We start from the raw sequence: 23022 nt of genomic DNA on the forward strand, positions 1-23022 counted from the left end.
AAATACAAAAATTAGCTGGGCATGGTGGCATGCGCCTGTAGTCCCTGATACTTGGGAGGCTGAGGCAGGAGAATTGCTTGAATCTGGGAGCCGGAGGTTGCAGTGAGCTGAGATTGTTCCATTGCACTCCAGCCTGGTACCTGGCAACAGAGCAAGACTCTGTCTCAAAAAAAAAAAAAAAAAAAAAAAAAAAAAAGAATTAATTATATGGAGAAATAAGAATTATGGCTACAATACATTGAAACCCATTGGAGATGTAAGAATCTTTGAGTGATGTGCGAGAGAGAAAGAGAGAGAGAGAGAGAGAGAGAGAGAGAGAGAGAGAGAGAGAGAGAGAACACGCTAACATGAGAGGCCACAGCTTGACAAACTATGAAGAAGATAGAAAATTTGGCTTAAATACTCTCCCTGCAGTGGAGGTAGAGGACAAAAGACCAAAGAAAGACTCTCCGATCCAGAATAACTTCAGTTTGTATTTTGGGTCTCTGAAGACTTTCTTCTCAACTGAAGACAGGGACAACATTTTGTGTACAATGGTTTGAATCATAATGGCTTCTTTTTGCCATTCAGCCTTCTCATGACACTCTAAAATAATCTTGATGATTGCATAATAAAATCGTTTTTAAAAGACCCAGAAAAATCTCAAAAATGGAGGCAACAGCATCCATTAGAACAATCCCCTTCGGTCTTCCCTTTTTACCTGAGACATGGGCAAATGACGGAAAGGAAGAATGGGATTTTCTCTGGAGCCATTAGAGTTTCACAAGTATTGCAGTTACAGGCAGTTTCTGGCTGGTAGGACACTTTTTGAAATAAATTGTGTCTTGGTGGAATGAGAATGTTTTAAATAATAATCAAAGCCCGCTTCCAAATGCTCCAGCTTCCTGGATCCTGCTGAAACCTCCCTTGCAAAAGTTATATTGAATCTAGGTGTCCAAATTTAAAATAAAATGACTTTTCCAAATATTTTGGTGAAAATAGAAACTTTCCGTTTTACGAGATATTATTTTTGTCTTCCATCTGTACTCAAAGTAAAACAAAATATTAAGGTTTAATTCCATTTTATTTCAACTGTTTAACTTTGCCCCTGAACTTTTAGATAAACATTTACCCAATGGATGAACTGGTGGATCTGAAATTTTGAAACATAGTAAACATTTTCCTATTTGATAATCTATCTAGTTTCTATAAACTCTATCAGATATTTATCAGATGTTTTAGCTTCTTTTAAGGTTGAATAAAGTTTAAGGTTCACATAGAATTTTTTTTTTTTAACAAATCAGTTTGTAGTCTTCCCCTCCTCCCCACCTTGTATCAAAAATGGTTATGGAAGTCATCTCTGCTTGCGCTAATCAAGTTTTTGAGATTATGTAATGAGTGGGGTGTATCGATTAGACCTAAGAGCGAAGTTCAGGAATCCCAACCTTAAAATAAACTTCGTCTGGGATGTCTCTCTGTCTCTGTTTCTCTCTCTTCCTCTCTCTCCCCCCTCCCTCTCTCTTTTCCACTCTCTCTGTCTCTCTCTGTCTCCGTCTGTTTCACTCCCTCTGTCTCCCCCCATTTTCCTCCCTCCTCCCCTTCTACCCCTCTCCCCAGTCTTCTCCACCCCCCCACCCCATGGCCACCCCATGACCACCTCCCATGCCAACCCCAACCATGGTTATTGATGCAGTTACCTTTTCTGGCCACTAGGTGCTGTTTTGTGCGCGCTGGAGACCTCTCCAAATTGGTGATTGGTTTCTTCTACTCAGGAAATTATATTCCTGGAGGGGGGCCTCCCTGCTACAGCAGAAAGTGGACAGACAGGATCCTGGGCAGTGTGCAGTGTGTTTGCCAGTAGAAACAGGTTCTTCTTGAATGCCGAGGGCCACGCCTGATTTCTTCGGGTCTGTGTGTTTTGTGTCCTGTGAACACCTGGGTGTACGCTTCCCGGACAAGCAGGATATGTTTTCTTCCTGAACCACAACTGTTTTTCACAGCAGTTGCCACTGATGCTGGCCCCTGATTGCTTTCTGGTGGCTTATGGGAGGAGCTGGCTGTGACATCTCGGAGGTGGACATCTGAGATGCATAAAGATGCCAAAAGACCAGCCCAGCAGGCTAAACCATAACCCGGCATGACGTGGGGACAGGAAGCTCAGCTCCACCTCCAGTGTTTCTCCCTGCTCCCAAGTCACCCATCAGAGACAGCAGAAACCCCTGTGGTCTCATGGCTGGCTGCTCCGGCTCTGCAGTTGACAGATCCGGTTTCAAACCCTGACTCTGCTGTTCACACTTGGACGGGTGACTTCGCCTCTCTATGCCATGGTTTCCGCATCTGTCAGATGGGATATCACAGTCCCTGACTCAAAGGTTGTCTTGAAGATAACCAGAACAACCAACATGAAGTGCAATGCCTGTCACATAGCTGGCATGGAATAAGTGGCAGTTGGTTTATTTATTCAGCAGGTCGTGCTCTGAGCACCTCCTGTGTTCCAGGAGCTGTTATGGGCACTGGGGATGGAGGAATAACGCTACAAGGTAATGGTGGGGATAACTCTTCCAGGAAGTCAGTGAATGAATGAATGAACAGCAATATGTCTATCTACTCTTCTGCAAATCTACCTGCTGTCTGTGTTTTAAGCAATAGAGATAGTACCCTGGGCTGCTTTAGGAATGATTCGTCCATCCTTGGAGATGACAGACTGCATTCTGGGAAAATCACCTGAATGTTGCCTAGTGCTTTTCCTCCTGGCATGGTCCCTTCACCTGGAAACCCCTGTATCCTATTCAGGGTGCAAGATACATAATGACAAAACTAGCCAAACCCTGAAATCCACAGCAGCTGTGATAACACAGCTGTTTAGTACCTGTTACAGGTGAGGTTTGAATTTCCATGACTGTTGACACAGAAATGCTGGGAACAGGCTGCAGGATTGGAGAGCCGGGTCCTCCACCCCACAGTGCAGCTGCAGGCCCCCACCCACCTACTCAGCACCACATCACACTGCTGCTCCTGCTGCTTCACACTCAGAGCCCTTCACTGGGAGCCCAGCCCCGTGGCTCCTCCTCCCTGGCGGCTTCTCTGACTCCCACCTCCCTAGTGCTTTTCCTTTCTCTGTTGACCTTGGTCCCACCTCCACCACCCTTGAGGTAACTGCTGCACCACTATTGGGGGCTCTGGCTGTCTCCCTTGGGCTGCCCTCAAGCTTTTCCTCCTAACAACAACAGCAACTTCTTCCTCCTCCTCCTCCTCCTCCTCCTCCTCCTCCTTCTCCTGCTCCTCTCACTCTGTACCCCAGGCTGGAGTGCAGTGGCATGATCTCAGCTCATTGCAAGCCCTGACTCCCAGGTCCCAGTTCAAGCCATTCTCCCGCCTCAGCTTTCCAAGTAGCTGGGATTACAAGCACACACCACCATGCCCAGCTAATTTCTGTATTGTTAGTAGAGATGGAGTTTCACTGTATTAGCCAGGATGGTCTCGATTTCCTAACCTTGTGATCTGCCCGCCTCAGCCTCCCAAAGTGCTGGGATTACAGGTGTGAGCCACCACACCCAGCCCTAACTTCTATAACATCAAGAACAGTGCTCCCCGTAGGCACTTCACAAATGTTTAGTGCTTGTGGTTCTGGTTTCCCTCAGGAGTAGTTACATTAAAAGACAGAAGATGTGGTATTTGAAGGTAGAAGGCCTGGATTCAAATCCTACTCTGCTACTCACTAGCTGTGTGACCTAGGGCAAGTTCACTCACACCTCTGACCTCAGTTTCCTCACCTGTAAAATGGGGATACTAGCAGGGTTATAGGAAAACTAAGGGAGAGGACATGCTTGGAAATTCTCATGAGGACGGAAAGCAGCGTGATGCATGGCTGACCGCCAGTGCCAGCATCGACCTAGGCTTGTTTGTGGTCAAGAACCTACCATTGCCGTGTGCATTGTTTTATTTGAGAGCAAACAGTTTTTATGGTAGTGGACATTCATAAAGGTGTGCAGATCATAACTGATGGGTTTTTACAACTTGAATGTATCGATGATTATCATCCAGATCAAGCTAAAGAACATGACCAGTTTCCCTGAAGCCCTCTTCATGACACCCACCCACCCCCAGTCATTGCCCTCCATCCATCACTGTGGATTCCGCTTGTCTGTTTTTGAATTCAGTGGACTCGAGCTTTTTCTCTTAACTCCTAGGTTAGATTCTTCAACATGGTTATATGCACCAGGACTTCATTCTTGTTGCTCTCGAGTATTCTGTTGTATAAACACACCACAGTTTTCCTGTTGATGGGCATTTGGGTTGTTTCCAGTTTGGACTCCTATGTAAGAGTGAAATTTCGGGGTCATGAGACAGGCTTATGTTTCCCTTCAGGAGCTGCTGCCACGTTTTCCAAAGTGGTTGTACCAATCAAAACTTAGTCAGCAGGCGTGTAAGATGTCCAGATCTTCCCTGACACCTGGCATGGTCAGGTTTTGGTTTGGGGTCTGGTTTTGTTTTACTATAACCCATTCTGGGGTGTGTGTTGTGGTATCTCATTGTGGTTTTACATTGTGTCTTTTTGGGGGCTAATGCTGGTGGTCACCATATCATATGTATATGGGTCAGTTGAAGAGCCTCTTTTGAGGAAGAGCTCATAGGAGAATTTTTAAAATTGGATTATCTTTTTCTGTTGCTTTGTAAGAGCAGCTTCCATATCTTGGAGACAAGTTCTTCGAGATTTGTATGAATTTCAAATATCCTCTCCCACTCTATGACTTACCTTTTCACGTACTTAATGTTGTCTTTTGATCAAAAGAAGTTTCTAATTTTATTGAAGCTTTATCAATCTTTTCCTTTGTGGTTACTGATTTCTGTGTTCTGTTTAAGAGATGTTTGTGCATCCTAAGGCTGTGAAGGTAGTCTCCTGTGGTATCTTCTAGAAGCTTTATGGCTGGCCTTTTTGCATCGGGAATTGGCTTTGTGAATGACGTGAGGTAGGTGGTCAAGGTCCAGCGTCCTCCCTGAGACTCTCCACACCGTTTATTGATTCCACACCACTTACTGATGACACACTATTTATTGAAAACACAGTCCTTTCTGCCACTGCACTACAGCAGCACCTTTGTAGTGAATCCAATTGTGGAATACACACAGGTCGGATTCTACAATCTCTGCTTTGATCCATTTCTCCTTGCACTAATACTACACCACTATAACTATTGTCAGTCAATATGAATATCACATAGCATGCATCCTCTCACTTTTCCCTTGAGGGCATCCTGACTCTTACTGGCCTTTTGCATTTCTGTATAATTTTCAGGATCAGCTTGTCAGTCTCTCTTTTACACACACACATGCACATACACACATGCTTTCTGACATTTTGATTGTGATCACATTGAATCTATAGGTCAAGATCAAATTTGGGGAGAATTGATGGTTATACCATATTGAGTCTTCCAATCCATGAACATAGGCTGTCCTGCCATTCGTTCTGGTTTTCTTTCATCTCTCTTGGTAATATTTGGTGATTCTTCTTTACGGAGGTCATGCATCTTTTTTGTTTGTTCTTATGCATTTAATTTTTTAAATGTTGTTTTAAAAGGCATGAGTTTTTTAGGAGTTTATTTCTGGTATACAGAAGAACAATTGACTTTTGAATGTTAATCTTCTATTTGGTGGCTTTGCCAAATTTTCATCTGGATTTTCTCCTTTCGAAATCAGGCTTTTTTGGGATAATGTCAGTTTTATTTTCTTCCTTTATAGCCATAACTTTCTATTTCTTTTTCTTGCCTTATTACATTCCTAGAATATCCCCTACAATATTGAATAGGAGTGGAGATGGCGTCTGTGTTTCAGCTGCAGCATTAAAGTATAGCTTTCAATAGCTTACTATTTAACATGATATTTATTATAGGTTTAGTCATCTCTCTTTAATCTGCTGAGAGTTCTTATCATAAACAGGTGTTACATTTTACCAAGTGTTTTTCGTAGCACCTGTCAAGATGATCATTTGGGTTTTTTTCTTTATTTTGTTAATTTTTGAGTATTAAACCAATCTTACATCCCTGAAAGAAGTTCAGTCTGATCATAATATTTTAACCTTGTTAATGGAATTGGTTTGGGGTATTTTTGTTGAGGATTTTTAAGAGATATTGTCTCATCTTGTAACATCCTTTTCAGGTTCAAATTCGTTAGGAAATGGTCTCTAGTTATTCTTGGAAGAGTTTGTGGAAGATGGTGTTATTTCTTCCTGAAATGTTTAGAAAATTTTACCAGTGGAGTGATATGTACCTAGAGTTCTCTCTGTAAAAAGAATTTTAATTAGAATCAAATCTCTTTTTAGATATAGGACACGGTGATCGTTTACCTCGTCTTACGCAAGTGTTGGGAAGTGATGCTTTTCTGGAAAATGATGCATTACATCTAGATTTTCCAATGTATTTGAATAGCTATTAACAATGTACTCATGTTATCTTCTTCCTGTCTGTAGAAACGGTTGTAATATCTGCTTTCTCATTCTTGGTAGCCATCATTTGTGTCTGTCTTCCCTATTTCGTACCATGTCTCCAGTATGGCCCTCAGGCCCAGGCAACAGGAGCCCCTCCTCAGGACCCTGAGCTGCAGAAGCCATGCTCTGGTCCTCCCCCTCCTCACCCCTCGCCACAGATGTCAAGTCCATGGGGCTAAGGAAACTGCACACTCAGGGCCCACACACCCCTTCCGAGACCATCCCTAGATATTCAGACCCCAAATGTCCCTAACTAATGGCCCCCAGCCTGCTCCCAGAGCCTGCAAGTCCTCCCCACTGGGTTTGTCCTTTCAAAGGCAAGCCATGGGAGCACAGTGTAGGCCAAGCAGGTAGCTAAGGAGCAGATGTTGTGGGGCTGTGCTCAGACCTTGGAGGTACAGGCCCCTCACAGGGCAGGATTGTGCCAGGGTGGCAAAAGTGGGCAGCAGGCACCATCTTCCCACCACCTCACCTGATGGCACACATCTCCAAGGAGTCTGAGACTCCTAAATTTGAGCCTAGCCTATCCTTCTCTGTTGTAGGAAGGTATATTCATCCTAGTAGAAAGAGAACATACTTCATTCAATAGTTTGCTAGCTTGATTTATAACTTAACTGTTTAGACATGTGGCATGTGGTCTCCACTCGTGTGAAGGGCAGGCCTGAGTCTTGATTGAGTTTTATCGATTTTATTAGTCTTTTAAATAAGCAATTTTTAGTTTTGTTAATTTCTCCATTATAAATTTGATTTCTAAATTGTTGGTTTCTGTTCTTTATAAGTTGCATCCTTCTACTTTGGGTTTAATATACTGTTCTTTTTCAGCTTCCTGAGTCATAAATTTAGATCACTAATTTTCAGCCTTCTTTCTGGGCTCAAATGCATTTAGGGCTGTACAATCCTTTTCAAACACAGATTAGCTACATATGATGATACCATAATATGATACGGAATATCATATTTTCATGCTATCCAGTTCAAACTGTTCCTAAATTTTCACTGATATTTAATCTTTGTGCTATAGGTAATTTAGAAGAGTATCACTTAATCGCCAAATGTTGAGTTTTTTTATGGTTGTCCTTTTATTATCGGTCTTTACTTGTTTCTGTTGTCATCAGAGGACAAGATTTCAGTCCTTTGAACTGTGTCGAGGCTGGCTCATGGCTCAACATGAACTATTGTGGTAAATGATTTTTGTACACTTAAAAAATATGTATATTTAGTACTTTTTGTTGATTTTGTGAGTGTGTGAAATTCTACCACTTCCTCAAAGAGTTGTATTACATTTTAAGTGAAAATATGCAATTACAATTAATGGTTTATTCCTTATTTTAGTTCTGTCAGCCTTTTTGTTTATGTATTTTGATGTATACATAATTTAAAATTGTTAGATCTTTCTGTTTAATGGATGTACCATTATAAGGCATCTCTTTTTATCTCTAGTAAAACTTCTTATTTTGAAATATATTTATTTGATATTTCTATACCTGTGCCAACTTTCTTTCAAGTGTTTGCATGGCATATTAATATCTTTTCCATCCTTTGACTTTTAATCATTCTGGTTCTTTATATTAAAGTGTGTCTTCTATAAATAGAATATAGTTGAAGTTTCAAAAAATCCAGTCTCATAACTGTCATTTAATTGGAATATTTAGGCCATTCATATTTATTATAATTACTGATACATGTCTGAGATTACATCCACTATATTGCTGTAAGTTTTATAGCTGTCCTTGTTTTTTGGACATTTTTACCTCCTACTTTTTGATTAATCGATTCTTTTTTAAATTGCCATTTCTCTTCTATTATTTGGTTAGTTATACATTTCTTTATTATTTTTCTAGTGGTAGCACTAGAAATTAACACATGCATCCCTGGCTTTTTAGAGTCTTTTTAAAAACAATATTCATACCACCTTTGTACAATGTGAAAACCTTAACTTAAGATTTTAAAAATGCTTTTACCTCCATTTCACTTCGCCCACCCCACCTTTTGTGTTATTTTTGTCATGTATTAATGCTACTTATATTTAATCCCAACAAGACATTGTTGATGCTATTTTAAGCAATCAGCATCCATTTAGGTTTTACTCATATATATTTTTCTTTCCAAAGTTCTTTTTTACTTCATTTTTCTTTGAAAGATATTTTTTCTAGATATAGAACCCTATATTGGCAGTAATTTTCTTTCAGCAATTGCAATATGTCACTCTATTGTCTTTGGTTTCTGTTGCTTCTGTTGAACAGCCAGCCATTCACCTTCCTAGTAATCTTTTGAAAGTAGATGTCTTTTTTCTCTGGCTGTTTTGCCATGTTTTTCCTTGTTTTTTGTTTTCACCAATTTTGCTATGATGCGCTTGGATTATTCTGATAGGATCTGGGCCATACTTTTCAACACTGTGCTGGATGTCCTAGGAAAAAAATAAGACAAGAAAAATAAATTAAAAGCTATGCATTGAAAAGGAAAAAATAAAACTGACATTATACCCTGCTTGAGGTTCATAAAGCTTCTCATATTCTTAACTAAACATGGCCTGATGTCTTTCATCGGTTTCGGAAAATTCTTGGTCGGACACTTCAAACATTGCTCCTGCCCCGTTCTCTCCCTTCTGTTTTTTCAGAGTTCCAACCGTACATATGTTCACCAAGACTTAAATGTCTCTCATGGTCTTTTCTGTGTTTTATGTCTTTTTTTTTTTTTTTCCTCCTGTGCTTCAATTTTAATGCTTTCTGTTAACCCATCTTTCAGTGTATCTGATTTCTTCCATTCTGTCTAATCTGTGGTTATGCCTATGCTTTGAATTCTCACTTTTGGCTTTAGAATTCCCATTGGATTCTATCTGCACATTCTCACTCTCCACTGAAATTCTCCATCTTTGTATTTACTGTATTCGTCCTATGAATGGATGTGTCTAATTACCCCAATATCTGGATCTGCCGTTGGTCTGTTTCTATTGTGCTTGGGTTTTTGTTTGCTTGTTTTACTTTGTTTTTTTTTTTTTTCTGTGGTTCTTAATTATTTAGCTCCTCTTCCTGGCCTGTGTGGTGATTTTTAACTGAATCTTGGATATCACGTGTGGAAAATGGGGAGATGCCAGACGATGTTCTCTTTTTCCGAGAGGATTCTTGTCTTTTCGGCAGGCAGAATGTGAAAAGACCGGCTGGTTTCTATCAGGGTTGAAGATGAGTTGAGATTAGACTTAAGGATTTACAGAAGGCAGGTCTTTTTCTGGGTTCTTAATTGAAAGCCTGGAGAGTTTACTAAGACTCTACCTCTTTAGAGTACCCTGAACTCCAATCCTCCCTTCTCTCTCTCTCTCTCTCTCTCTCTCTCTTTCTCTCTCTGTCTCTCTCTCTGTCTCTCTGTCTCTCTCTCTCTTTCTATCTCTGTCTCTGTCTCTCTCTCTCTCTTTCTCTCTCTATCTCTGTCTCTCTCTGTCTCTCTCTCTATCTTTCTCTCTATGTCTGTCTGTCTCTCTCTCTCTCTTTCTCTCTCTCTCTATCTCTGTCTCTCTCTGTCTCTCTCTCTTTCTCTCTCTCTCTTTCTCTCTCTATCTCTGTCTCTCTGTCTCTCTCTCTTTCTATCTCTGTCTCTGTCTCTGTCTCTCTCTCTCTCTCTCTCTGTCTCTGTCTCTCTCTCTCTTTCTCTCTCTCTGTCTCTCTCTGTCTCTCTCTCTCTCTTTCTCTCTCTCTCTCTTTCTATCTCTGTCTCTGTCTCTCTCTCTCTCTTTCTCTCTCTCTATCTTTCTCTCTATCTCTGTCTCTGTCTCTGTCTCTCTCTCTCTCTCCCCTCCCCACCCCCCACCCCCTCCACCGCCCCCCTGCTGAGAACGTTGAGCTTATTTCTCTGCAGCTCTCTTCCCTTAGCCCTCAAGTTCCATCTGTCTCCGTGTCTTCCAATCCCTTCTAGCAGCTGAGTTTCTCTGTTTGTTTTTTAATCCAACCTGTATAGATGCTCTTGACACAGCAGCTACTCTTCTGTGGCCAGAAGCAGAGCTCTCCATGAGGCTTCTTAAGAGTGGCCTACTGGAGCACCTTATGCCTTAGATGGTTGTACACATGGAGGAGTGTTTGTGGCAGCTAGAGCTTCAGAGCAACAACAGAGGAAAAGTCTGCTCTCAGGGTCAGGCAATTAGGGGAGGGTTCTCTACCTCTGCTGCTTCCAACTGCAAGATCTTGAGTAAACCACAAGAATTGTCAGGGCCTCAGTTTTCTCATCTGCAAAATGGGTCCAACAATTTCATAGACTTTGCATGAGACTGAGCAATATGGTATGCAATCAATGACACTTTAGAGATAGAGAAGTAACTTTTTTTTTCTTTTTCTTTTTCTTTTTTTAGACGGAATTTCACTCTTTTTGCCCAGGCTAGAGTACACTAGTGTGATCTTGGCTCACTGCAATCTCTGCCTCCCAGGTTCAAGTGATTCTCCTGTCTCAGCCTCCCAAGTAGCTAGAATTACAGATGCATGTCACCACACCCAGCTAATTTTGTATTTTTAGTAGAGACGGGGTTTCACCATGTTGGCCAGACTGGTCTCAAACTCTTGACCTCAGGTGATCCACCCACCTCAGCCTCCCAAAGCGCTGGGATTACAGGCTTGAGCCACTGCACCCGGCCTGGAGGTAAAAAAGATACAGAGTGCTCATCTAGATAGTCACTGCTTCACTGATTTTTTTAAATGATAAAAATGCAATCGACTCCAAATATAGGGACACATTTAGGACAAGAACCATTTGCTGTGGGAGGGTCCCCCAGTAGACACAGACGAAGCAGAAGGACTGAGAACCCCTGTGCTTGGGGGCTGAGCGTTCTGAACGGAACATGCTGGGGTGAGGTGGGGGAGGGCTCGGGAGCTGCTTTCCCTCTGGTACTCAGCCCAGCGTTCCCTGCCCTGGATTTCCGTGCCTGTCTCAGAAAGGGGCTTCTGGCACCGCGGTCACCTGCATGCATGTCTGTCTTTCATGAGGCTGGGTGGATTCCCAAACCTACCTGTCCTCTGAGCCCACGAGGGACTGTTGAACGTCTCTGGGTGTGAAGTCCCAGAATCTGGATATTTGAAAGCTCCGTGGGTGACGCAGTGACTACCTAGACCAGCACCCTGTAACAACTGGACAAGACACTGGACTTCCTGGGGCAGGAAATTGCCAACAACCAGAATGTGTCTATTACATTTGTCGAACGAAGGCAGGGAGGGGAGGAGAGAATGGGAAGGCAGTAGAGAGGGGCAAGATCAGGGCGAATTCCAGCTCCTCAGGCCCAGACCTGTCATCTTCTCAGAAAGATCCCAATCCCCTCAGTGGGGTGGGAACCAGTGACCTCACAGCAGGAGCATGCATGTTTGCTGAGCAAGTTTTGCCTTTCTTTCTTTTTTTTTTTTTTTTTTTTTGAGACAGAGTTTCGCTCTTGTTACTCAGGCTGGAGTGCAATGGCGCGATCTCGGCTCACCGCAACCTCCACCTCCTGGGCTCAGGCAATTCTCCTGCCTCAGCCTCCTGAGTAGCTGGGATTACAGGCACGCGCCACCATGCCCAGCTAATTTTTTGTATTTTTAGTAGAGACGGGGTTTCACCATGTTGACCAGGATGGTCTCGATCTCTTGACCTTGTGATCCACCCGCCTCAGACTCCCAAAGTGCTGGGATTACAGGCGTGAGCCACCGCGCCCAGCCCAAGTTTTGCCTTTCTTAAAGATGAGGTTAAATTAACGTGAATGCACGTCTTACCAATTGCCCTTTGCCAGGAAGCCAAGCAGTCCACGCGTACCTCACCCATGATTTTCTTGGTGCCCCATTACACGTGTTAGCAGAAATGCCAAGCTCCTAAGAGGACCCCTGCCATCCTCTGAAGATGGGGACTCCAAATCCCATGAACCCAGCTCTTCAGAAGCCCATTTGCTCTGGAGAAATAAGACCTGGTCCTATCTAGTCTTTGTTTCCCTCTTTTGATCATTTTTTTTGGATGAGTCAAAATCAGGTCACCACCAGCACCGACATGTGACATGAAGGAACGTGCCTCAGACCCGCAGAGCACGCGCCCGCCCCTGCCTCAGACTCAGGCCTGCCCTGCCTCTGAATCTTGCTGTCTTTTTCCTTCGTTCTCATTTTTCTTTTCTTTTCTTTTCTTTTTTTTTTCTGCCCTTCCATTCTTTTCTTTCTTTCCTCTTTCTTCTTTACCTGGGGAAAAATGTCTTCAGACTTCTGGAGTAGATTCACGAGTGTGAATGAGATACAACCCGCCAGCATCATTTTTTCCCAAGGCACGGAGGTTGTTTCTGTGGCTGGGCACAGCCGAGAGGACCCTCTCTCTGCCCTGGAGGATTGACGGCTGAGGGAGGGAAGGAAGCTCAGGGAACATCAGGCGGAGCTCACCCTGCTCCCCTCAGCCCCCTGTGTCACGCTCGTCGGTTGCAGCCCTGGCTTGCAGGGGCAGGTCCTGCCTGACCGAGGCTGGGCCACAGCCCCTGGCCCTTGAGCACATTCTCGGGGAGCAGCCCCAGGTCTCTCCTTCACTCCCCCTCACCCTCCCGGTGGGGGTTCTAGGACCCCAGCCACACAGACAGGCAGGGAGGAGTCTCCAAAGGGCAGAGGGGCAGCTGAGAAATCGTCTCTCAGTCCCTTTGTGCCTCCGCGTCTTAACCTGGTTCTCTTTGTTCTCAGTTCTGTTTTTGCCCCAATGCTTCGGATGGACCCCCTGGACTGAGGGAAACTTTAATATTGCCGCTGGGATCGGACACACGCTGGCCCCCTCCCTAGCGTGCTGGCCTCCCTGTTTGGGGCAGTGGGTGGGGAGGAGCTGGCTCAGTACGGGCCAGATGAGCAGGAAATAAAGGTTTTCCTTGTCCCCTGCCCCACCATGCCTCTTCCCTCTTCCCTTTCCCCTCGCCAGGGAGGTTGTCTTCCTCCGCTCCTTCCCTCCCTCGCTGTCTGTGGGCCTGATGCTGACTGTCCTGTTCACTATCAAAGTTATCTGGGAGAAGAAAGTCATTTATACTTTCGTATGAATTTGATCCGTAGTTTGTCTTTTCTTGAGCTATTTGCTCTCTGAGTCTCACTGGCAGATTAAAAGCTTAGGGCTGCGTTACAGACATTTGGGGCCATTACAGGGACACGGGGGTGGGGGTGGGGAGCTGACCTGAGAGGGGCCCTCCAGAGCCCAAGCAGTCACATACACAAACTGCCACCCCCAGTCCTCGATCGGTTTGTGGGTCATTCATAGTCTGGGACAAAGGACTTTAAAAATACGTGGTTGAGAGTGACTTGGAGCCCAGCCAGGTGCAGGGATTGGGGAAACTGAGGCTGCTTGGCTAGGCAAGGCGAGAACGCAGGGAGCTTTCTAAGACGGCTGACTCTGTAGCTCTGATTTTTTTTTTTCTTGTGAAAAGGAGCAATCCTGTGTGGCTCCAAGCCTGAGGGCTGGGGCTGGCTCTGTGAAGCGCATTACCTTTGAGCAGGGCGGGGCTGCCCCAGGAGTCATCAGCTGCCTCTAGAAGTGGCGAGGTTTCCATCCCGGGGGTTAGGGTGTCCGGGATTCAGCCATCACTAGAGGAGGCTTTGCATATTGTCAGGGCTGTGCCAGACCAGATACCTGGGGGCCCTGGCTAAAATGTGGTTCCTGGGGCCTACCCCCAGCTCGCTGAACGCAGGAGCAGCCCAGGGACCATTGTGACCTCACAGCTCCGATGGCATCGGTCCCCTGTGGGGGCTGCCTTGCCAGCCCCTCTGCCCAGCAGAAGATCCCAGTTCCTTCCTGACCTGAAAGCCCTGAAGGCCTAACCCTCCCCACTTCCTCTCTGCCCTTGCCCCCCACCATCACCCCCTGGGGGAAGATGCCCAGCCTGGCTGACCTCAGGGCTTGTTCCCAGAACACACAACTCTTCCCAGCCTCTCGGCCTTCGCCTGGCTCTGCTACTGCCTGTCATGTTCCACCCCAGATCTTCTCACGGCTGGCTTCTGGGAAGAAGGCATCTTCTCAGACGTCACTTCCCCAGAAGGGCCTTCCATGACCACCCACATTGTGTCCCCCGACAGCTGCCCCGACATTCGCTAGCCCACCATCCATATTCCCATGTGTGCATCTGTTCCCCTTTCCGGCTTCCGGTTCTGGTGCTCCCCGCTGGAAGGTAAGCTCCGTGGAAGTAGAGCAGGGACTTGTTTGCACTGTTTCTTCCATGACCAGCCCAGCTCTGTGTCGGGCACATGGAAGAGTTTACTGAACTGAGTGAATGAATGAAGGAACACCCATTGTGTGAATGAATGAGTGGCAGGTTCTGAGGTCACTGGAGCAGATGGCTGAATCTGTGACAGCTGTGGTAATAAACAGTGGTTATGAGCAGAGGGCCAGATGCCAGCCTGCCCTCATGGGCACCGAGGTCCCTGGCCCTGAGCCTGTATCCCCAAGGGACCCCATGCTGGGTGTTTTGGGGCCCGCTCTCAGCATCCCGACAGCCTGTCTTCTTATTGGGACTGAGTTGGAAACAGGGGCCCCAGAGCCCATGTGACTTATCCAAAAATACCCTGCAGGGCTGCAGGGATGGGGAGGGAAGAGGCCTGTGCCTGGCACCCCTCATCAGTGTCTAGAAAGTTCCATTCTGGTGGATGAATCAGCCACGCCCAACAGTCTCCTGGGACAATCCCCCCGCACTTGCCGAGCGCTTGCTACGTGTCCAGGTACATAGGGTCCTCCTCTCCTTGATGACTTGGTTGAGGGTGTGTGGCAGCCCTGACTTCGGCCTCCCTGAATGACGGCACAGGAGAGAAGCCTGGTCTCCAGTGGAGATTAGATCTCCTTCAGCGACAGGGATGCAGCTACCCCATCGCTGTAGCTCCACGGTGGAGCAAAGCACCCTGGAGTCGGCCCTGGCACAACCTGACTGCAGTCATAGACCAGTGAGCCCCAGGAGGGACACTCTGCCCCGGCCCACATGCTGCCGGCCAGACCCACGGATGCTGTGAGTCCAGCCGAGGCAGTGCCTGGAAGGGGCCCGAAACACTTGGAAAAGCGACCCTCCAATGGGGAGCCACTTTGTCCGGGGTGTCCAGGGGTTACAGTGGGCACTGCTGTTTTCCTAACTCATGTGACCAAAAATCCTTTTATTTGCATAAAAATGGAGGCTGGTTGTCTGAGTCTTCACAAAGTTTCCTTACACCGAGCAGTTGTATATAGCTGAGCACTTGTATAACTGAGCAATCGTATACAACCGAGCAGTCATATGCAGCCGAGCAGTCGTACGCAGCCGAGCAGTCGTACGCAGCCGAGCAGTCGTACGCAGCCGAGCAGTCGTATAATCAAGCAGTCGTATATAGTCGAGCAGTCGTATAACCGAGCCGTCGTATACAGCCGAGCAGTTGTATAACTGAGCAGTCGTATACAGCCGAGCAGTTGTATAACTGAGCAGTCGTATACAGCCGAGCAGTCGTATAATCAAGCAGTCGTATATAACCGAGCAGTCGTATACAGCCAAGCAGTTGTCTAACTGAGCAGTCGTATACAGCCAAGCAGTCGTATAATCGAGCAGTCGTGTATAACCGAGCAGTCGTATACAGCCGAGCAGTCGTATAATCGAGCAGTCGTATATAACAGAGCAGTCGTATATAACCAAGCAGTCATATACAGCCGAGCAGTCGTATAATCGAGCAGTCGTATATGGCCGAGCACTTGTATAATCGAGCAGTTGTATATAACCGAGCAGTCATATACAGCCGAGCAGTCGTATAATCAAGCAGTCATATACAGCCAAGCAGTTGTATAATCGAGCAGTCGTGTATAACCAAGCAGTCGTATACAGCCGAGCAGTCGTATAACCGAGCAGTTGTATATAACCGAGCAGTCGTATAATCGAGCAGTCGTATATAACCGAGCAGTCGTATAATCGAGCAGTCGTATATAACCGAGCAGTCGTATACAGCCGAGCAGTCGTATACGGCCGAGCAGTCATATATAGCTGAGCAGTGAAGGGCCCCTCACAGAGCAAGCTCTGTACTGGCCACCATGACAAGCTGCTGTCCCCACCTTCCAGCCCCTCTGCCCCGTGGGGCTTCCCCACCTCCGAGCAGCCACACGCCATGTCACTCGCTTGCTTTGTCGATGGTCTGCCTGCCCCTCGCTGGACGGCAGCTCCAAGAGGACCAGGAGTCATGCGTGTTTTGCTGGCTGCTTCTTGCCCAGTGCCTGGCACCCTGTGGAGGCACGGACAGCCCCGAGGCCCTTCCCAGCCTTCCCGTCCCTTGGCGTCCCCACCCCCAACACTGGCGTGGGGCACTCGACCCCTCCTCTTCATCTTCCTCGTTCCCAGTGACCTTTTCGGATTCAGCTGAGAAGCCACTCCCTCTGCAAAGCCTTCCGGCACTGGCCATGACCTTTCCTTCCCTGGTCCTTCTGCACTTTTCCGTGGCTGTCCTTTTTCTGACTTCCTGGACGACTGTCAGCTCCACACCTGTGGGTCTGTGCCCTGGGCTCACAGCTCAATACATAGTAGGACCTTCCTAAATACACTGATTGCCCCTGTGCAGGGGGCATGCTCCTACCAGGAGGGCCCAGCCCACCTCCTCCCCGAACAGAACACACGTGTTGGAGAAGGCCCAGCTCTCAATGGGACTTTTGTGATGGGTGACAGTGGCCTCAGCAGCTTTCCCCGGCAGCCCCGCCAGCTGGAAAATGTTAAGACAGCAACTCCATCCTTGCCCCTGGGGAGAACCTGTTTGTGAAGACTCCACAGCCTCCTGTTAAGAAGCGAGCATCAAGCCGGGCGCGGTGGCTCAAGCCTGTAATCCCAGCACTTTGGGAGGCTGAGGCGGGTGGATCATGAGGTCGAGAGATCGAGACCATCCTGGTGAACATGGTGAAACCCCGTCTCTACTAAAAATACAAAACATTAGCTGGGCGTGGTGGCGCGTGCCTGTAATCCCAGCTACTCAGGAGGCTGAGGCAGGAGAATTGCCTGAACCCAGGAGGCGGAGGTTGCGGTGAGCCGAGATCGCGCCATTGCACTCCAGTCTGGGTAACAAGAGCGAAACTCTGCCTGAAAAAAAAAAAAAAAAAAAGAAGCGAGCATCCGTGCAGGGGTTGTTTGAGTGGAAAGACATTGACCCGTGGATAAACTCTACCATGCTCTGCTAGGCGGGTGCTAGAATCTGTGGACGTGGACAAAGGACACGGTGTCCATTCACTCAGGGGTTCATCCTTCCAAAAGATATTTTGCATGCCTACTGTGTGCCGGGCTTGCTAGGTCCTGAGAATACAGAGAGCAGAAGACAAACGTCCCTGCTCTCCTGGTGCACAGAGAATACGCTGTCAGATAACAGATGGGGGGAAGCAGGGGAAGGGGCTGGGAGCAGGGCCAGGGAAGACCCTGGAGGAGAGGTTTCTTAGCAGAAGCCTCGGAGACGTGAGAGCAGGGCAGGAGGGAGGGTCACAGCACCCAGGGAACTGAAGTCCAGCCAAAGAGAATACAGTGAACCCCCAGGAGGAGGCGTTGGCCTGTGTCTGCTCCCTGGTGAGGGGCGCTCCCTGGCACACCCCCCAGCCCACTCCTCCAACTGTTCTGACGTGGAAGGCGGGTAAGGGGTATCCCCGTGGTCATTTAAGGAAAAGCAGTCCCTCTCTGTTTGGTCCCCAAGGTAAACAAGGCTGTAACAGGCAGCAGTAGGAAAGGGAAGGTGTCACCATGCTCTCTGCAAGCTGGCCCCCAATGTCACCAGCTGCTGCAGACGCATCCAGTTCCGAGGGCCTGCGGGTGGGGGCCGGGCCCATGTCTTTTCTTAGGTGCATCTACGAAGGCCGGGCTTCATGCCACAGGACCCCCTAGATGGCAGAATGTTCCCCTTCACGGGGCCCCCCTGCTTATGGAACAGGCCATTGAATCCACTCACAGAGGACCAGGAGCCCCAGGAGCTCTTTTCTTTTATCCTGTTTTCCTTTTGGAAAGAATTGGGAGCCCCAGCGTCCTCCCTAACCAAGCAGAGGGTCGCCTTTCTCTTCTGGAATGTGTCTTGAAGGAACCGGGGAGTGCGTGCTGCAGAGAGATCCAGAAGGAACCTGTGGCTTTGAAAGGGTCCTTCTAAGGGTGGAGGAAAGGCTTCAACATCAAACCGAAAGGAAACAGGAATGGAGGAGCGGATGGCCAAGAACATCTCGAGGTGCTTAAGCTGAGCATAAAAGAGTGAAGCGAAAATCGGTGAATAAACTCCGTCCGAGGGGGTTAAGGGAAACAGATTTGAGATCTGTTTAACCTGAAGGATCTGGGCTGTGATGAGCTTAAAGGGGGACGGGGGCACTTGATTTTTCCAGAAAGCCTGATTCCAGACGCCATTGTTCCTGTTTAAGAGGCAGGGATGCTGGGTCTCAGGAATAGCTTTTGGAAAACGATGGTCTGTGTGAGAGGCAGGGCAGGCAGCCGTGGGGCCCCTGGGCTCTATATAACCACGTGTCTTGGAGAACGTGGGCTGTGATGAGCTTACAGATCTTAAATGTCTGTATTCAGGAAGGGCTTCTAGATGGACACGGGAACCACGGATGATGTGTGCCTTTAGGGAGGAGTTCCCGTTGGGTCCATTTTTAACCCTTTGGGATGAGTTGGCGTGTGTGTATGCGTGCAAGTGCGTGTGCACACATGCACGTGTGTGTATGCATGTACTTACTAGCTCTGTAGGACATGGACCTTTGGGTTTTGTCTACACAAGCAAAGGGATTGAAATGACTGAGTTAATTCGCTGTTGGCCTTTGCGGCGGCTGCCTGTCTCAGAGGCACTCGGGCTCACGCTCTCCCCTCCTCCCCTCCTTACGTCTTTTTTTGTTTGTTTGTTTTTGTTTTGTTTTGTTTTTGTTTTTGCCAGATCTTACAGGAGACCCTTCTTATGTTTTAAGAGTCAACGCGCCTTGGGGCCCGACTCTGTTGAATAACTGGCTCAATTCTGTGCATTTTTCTGGGTCTCTGTGGCTCACGTCATTTTCAGGCATGAAAATGAGCCATCAAATCATGACAGAATCGCCTGGAGCCGCCATTCTAGCCAAGGAGGGTGAGGGGAGGGGACGCGAAAACAAGATGAGGAAGCGACTTCCCCCGCAGGCAGGGATCGGCAGATTCCACGGAGAAATAGAGTCGGTAAGGGGTGAGGGGAGGAAGGGATAGAAAAGAATGAGTGAACGAGGCCAGGCAAGGTAACTCACACCTGTCATCCCGGCACTTTGGGAGGCCAAGGTGAGCGGATCACCTGAGGTCAGGAGTTCAAGACCAGCCTGCCCAACGTGGGGAAACCCTGTCTCTACTAATAATACAAAAATTCGCCTTGGTGGGTGCCTGTAATCCCAGCTACTTGGGAGGCTGAGGCAGGAGAATCGCTTGAACCCTGGAGGCGGAGGTTGCAGTGAGCCGAGATTGCGCCAATGCACTCCAGCCTGGGCAACAAGAGCAAGCCTCCATCTCAAGAAAATAATTTAAAAAAAAAAAAAAAGTATAAAAGACCATTTTTAGCTGGCGGGACAGGTGAGACCAGGAGCTGTGGTCTCCTTGGCTTTGGGGAAGGGAGGGTCTGATGAGGACACAGAGGATTCGCTCCAGGGTAAGACGCTTGCTGCTGCCAATGACTGTAACGTTAGGCTCCATCTCAGGCCTTAGAGACGGGTCTTTACGGAAATCGGTGGCGTGGGCGGGTCACTGACACGGGAATGATGCAGGTTTGGTGTGCCCACACCCAGCACATGCTCCGTGGAAGGTGCAGGGAGGAGTCTGTTGCAGAGAACCGCTCTCGTGGGGTTCATATGCCCTCAACAGTGCGGGGGTGCCAACCCGAGTCCCAGCTCCTCTGCCTTGGGGCCTTAAGTCACCTTCAGCCACTCAGACCAGAGGCCAGGAGGACCAGGACCTGTCCTTCACTATCAGAAGCTGCGCCGTGTCTGGGGAGAAAATACAGTCAGGGTTGGGGCTCAGAGGAAGTCGCAAAGGTCAGCCTCGTCCCTCTGGAGTGACACAAGTTCAGACTGAGGCCGGCACTTCTGCAAGGTGGAAGCTCCTTATTCTCGGGAAATAAGCTGGTGAAAGGAAACTGACAGCAATCTGGAGCTTTTATTCTTTCAAACCCCAGGAAGAAGAACGGACGGTGGGCAGCTAGAGGCTCTGCTTGTCAGGGTGGGCAGGTGCTGTCCTGCTGCGGGGAGGCGGCCCCTGTCCCCACCGGCAGGGTGTCTGATGCCGATGCACTCATCATCCTGGGGAGGAAGGCTGTGCTTCCTGCAGAGTCACTGAGGAGGAGGCAGCTGTCTGAGATCTCGTCGACACTTCTCCCCACACCTCCCGATGAAGGCTCCAGGAGTGCGCGCCTGTGTGAACGCACTTGCAGATGGCTGTAATCACCCTAAGAGCGCGACTTAACATTTGTAAAGAGCTTAGCACAGTGCTGGCTCGTAGTAAGCACTGCACGGCTGCTTGTTAAATAAACATAAGTGGGGAAAATCGATAGTGTGCCAAGGATGGGAAGGAGAGTAAACAGTGCAGAAATGAAGCCCGGAAAACTGAAGATGGTGGGCAGAAGGGACCCTGAGTGGCTGGAGCCACGGGTGGAAGGAGCAGAGGGGAGCAATGCCGTCTGAGCTGAACCAGAAAGGCTTCCAGGAGGAGATGGCCTGGCCAGGGTCTCAGCTGCCCCGGGTGTGCTTTAAAGCTCTTGGGATTCTCAGAAGGCAGGCCTTGGGTTCACAAAACACAGTAAGAATCTGAAAACCCTCCTATGGAAACGGGATGCCTGTGGATTCTGTTGGAGGGGGAAAAAATCCCCCCCAACAGAACTTCATGCTTTGGCCGCGTGTCAGAGCTTTGGCTGCCACTTTCAGAGCCCAGGCTGCGGTTGGCCGGCCTCTGCTCCGGCGCTGACATCATGCGAGGGAAGGAAAAGACCGTGGCCCGTCTCCTGCCCGCCCGCTCGTCGTATCTCGGTTGTAAATTCCCCAGGCACATCTTCCCCGCGGGTAATTACAGCCCAAGCTGCTTTTGGGAGGTGACATCATTTACCTGTTTGGCCTCTGTTTCTGCCCTACTCGGGTTGCCCGGCAGCGTGGGGCTGGCGTGGGAGAGGGACGGGTGGCCGCTGGCGCTCACAATGGCCCTGAGTCACGACTGCTCACTGCTTCCATGCCGCTTTCCCTCCCCTGGGCTGTTAGTGAGTCAACAGCACTTATTAGAACCCTCTGAATGCGGAGATTTGTACTGGGCCAACCGAGGGCAGAGCAGGCTCAGCGCCCCCAGGCTGTGAGGGTGCCAGCACCTCAACCAATGGAGGCAACCTGGGCACCCGGGCGTTTCTATTTTGTAAAAAGAAACCGAGTCCGCTTTATGCCACCTCCCAAATTCTGGATGCATATTGAATTCACGGAGTGAGCTCTGGTTTGGTGGGTGGGGGTCAGGAGACCTAGAATGAAAGCCAAGTGTGTCACCTCTCCAGGTGTCTTCCCTGATCTTGTGCGCACCTGTGAAACAGGGGCTGATGAAGCTGGTCCCCAGGTCCAGGTGAGAGGGCAGGTGAGGGCCGCGGAGAAGCCTGAGAGCAGTGGTGTTCAGCTGGGGCTGGTTTTGTCCCCAGAGGACATTTGACAACATCAAGAAACATTTTTGATTGTCACATTGGGGTTAGAGGCAGAAGGTGCTGCTGGCATCTCATGGGTGGGTAGAGGTCTCCAGGGTGGCTGCAAAATATCCTACATGGCACAGACAGTCCCCGCCACGGAGAAGGATCACACATCCACAGTCCCGATACCCCCACTGTAGAGCTCCTTTATTAGGAGAGGCCTGTAGCCCCAGCTACTTGGGAGGCTGAGGCAGGAGAATCGCTTGAAGTTGGAAGGTGGAGGTTGCAGTGAGCCGAGACTGCACCACCACACTCCAGCCTGGCGACAGAGTGAGACTCCATCTCAAAAAAAAAAAAAAAAAAAAAGCAGAAGAAGAAGAAAGAGGTCTTTGCCTCCCTGGCCTGGACTCACCATGGCCAGGTGCTGGGCCTCTTGGCCCTCACCCACCATCCAAAGGGAGAGACGTCATGCCTCACTTTACGAAAAAGGAAATCGAGGCACGCCAAGGCTGTGAGGGTGGTTAACGGGCTTCCGGTCTGTGGTTTTGGTAACCAGTCCCTGCATCTCCATGATTTGGGGCACCTCGTTCTGCTCCCTTTGTCCAGTTTGGTTTGTCCAACTTCCCACTGAGTTGCAGACCGCTCAGCCAGTGCTCAGAGATGTTCTTCCCCGTGGGCGATGCCAACGGGATGGGAATAAAATCGAGTTGGAGAGGGCTCCCCTTTGCAGCCTCTTACCAGGAGGCCACCCTCCCGACAGCTTGCTGGCCTCCACTCCTTGCCACTTGACACTTACACCCCCGGTGACTATTAAAATGTCTGCAAAGACACCTGTATCAGTTGGCGCGTGCCATCAAATGACACTGAAGGACCACACAGGCCAGCTGGGAAGTCCGGAGCTCCCCGTAACAAAATGTACCATCTGGACAAATTAGACCAGGTTTTTACTAATTCATGAGCGGGGAATTAGTCCTGTTCGCAAAGTCTGTTCCCGTGGGGTTTTTA

The 23022-nt window shown here is 48.3% G+C and overlaps 1 protein-coding gene across 10 annotated transcripts in view; it reads left to right on the forward strand.

Moving 5' to 3' along the window:
• Nucleotides 1–23022, forward strand: part of ANO1 (anoctamin 1) — a 208386-nt gene that overhangs the window by 71757 nt on the left and 113607 nt on the right. Inside the window, exon 1 of one of the 10 annotated variants that reach the window (XM_074401812.1) lies at nt 2046–2519. The exons of the other annotated variants lie outside the window; for them this stretch is intronic. Within the exon in view, the coding sequence (XP_074257913.1) occupies nt 2486–2519 (34 nt within the window). The 5' untranslated portion in view covers nt 2046–2485. Of the gene's footprint in view, nt 1–2045; nt 2520–23022 lie in introns of those variants that run through there. 10 annotated transcript variants of the gene reach the window in all.

The sequence above is a fragment of the Saimiri boliviensis genome, chromosome 6 (genome assembly GCF_048565385.1).
Source record: "Saimiri boliviensis isolate mSaiBol1 chromosome 6, mSaiBol1.pri, whole genome shotgun sequence".
In the NCBI taxonomy this organism is placed as follows: domain Eukaryota; kingdom Metazoa; phylum Chordata; class Mammalia; order Primates; family Cebidae; genus Saimiri; species Saimiri boliviensis.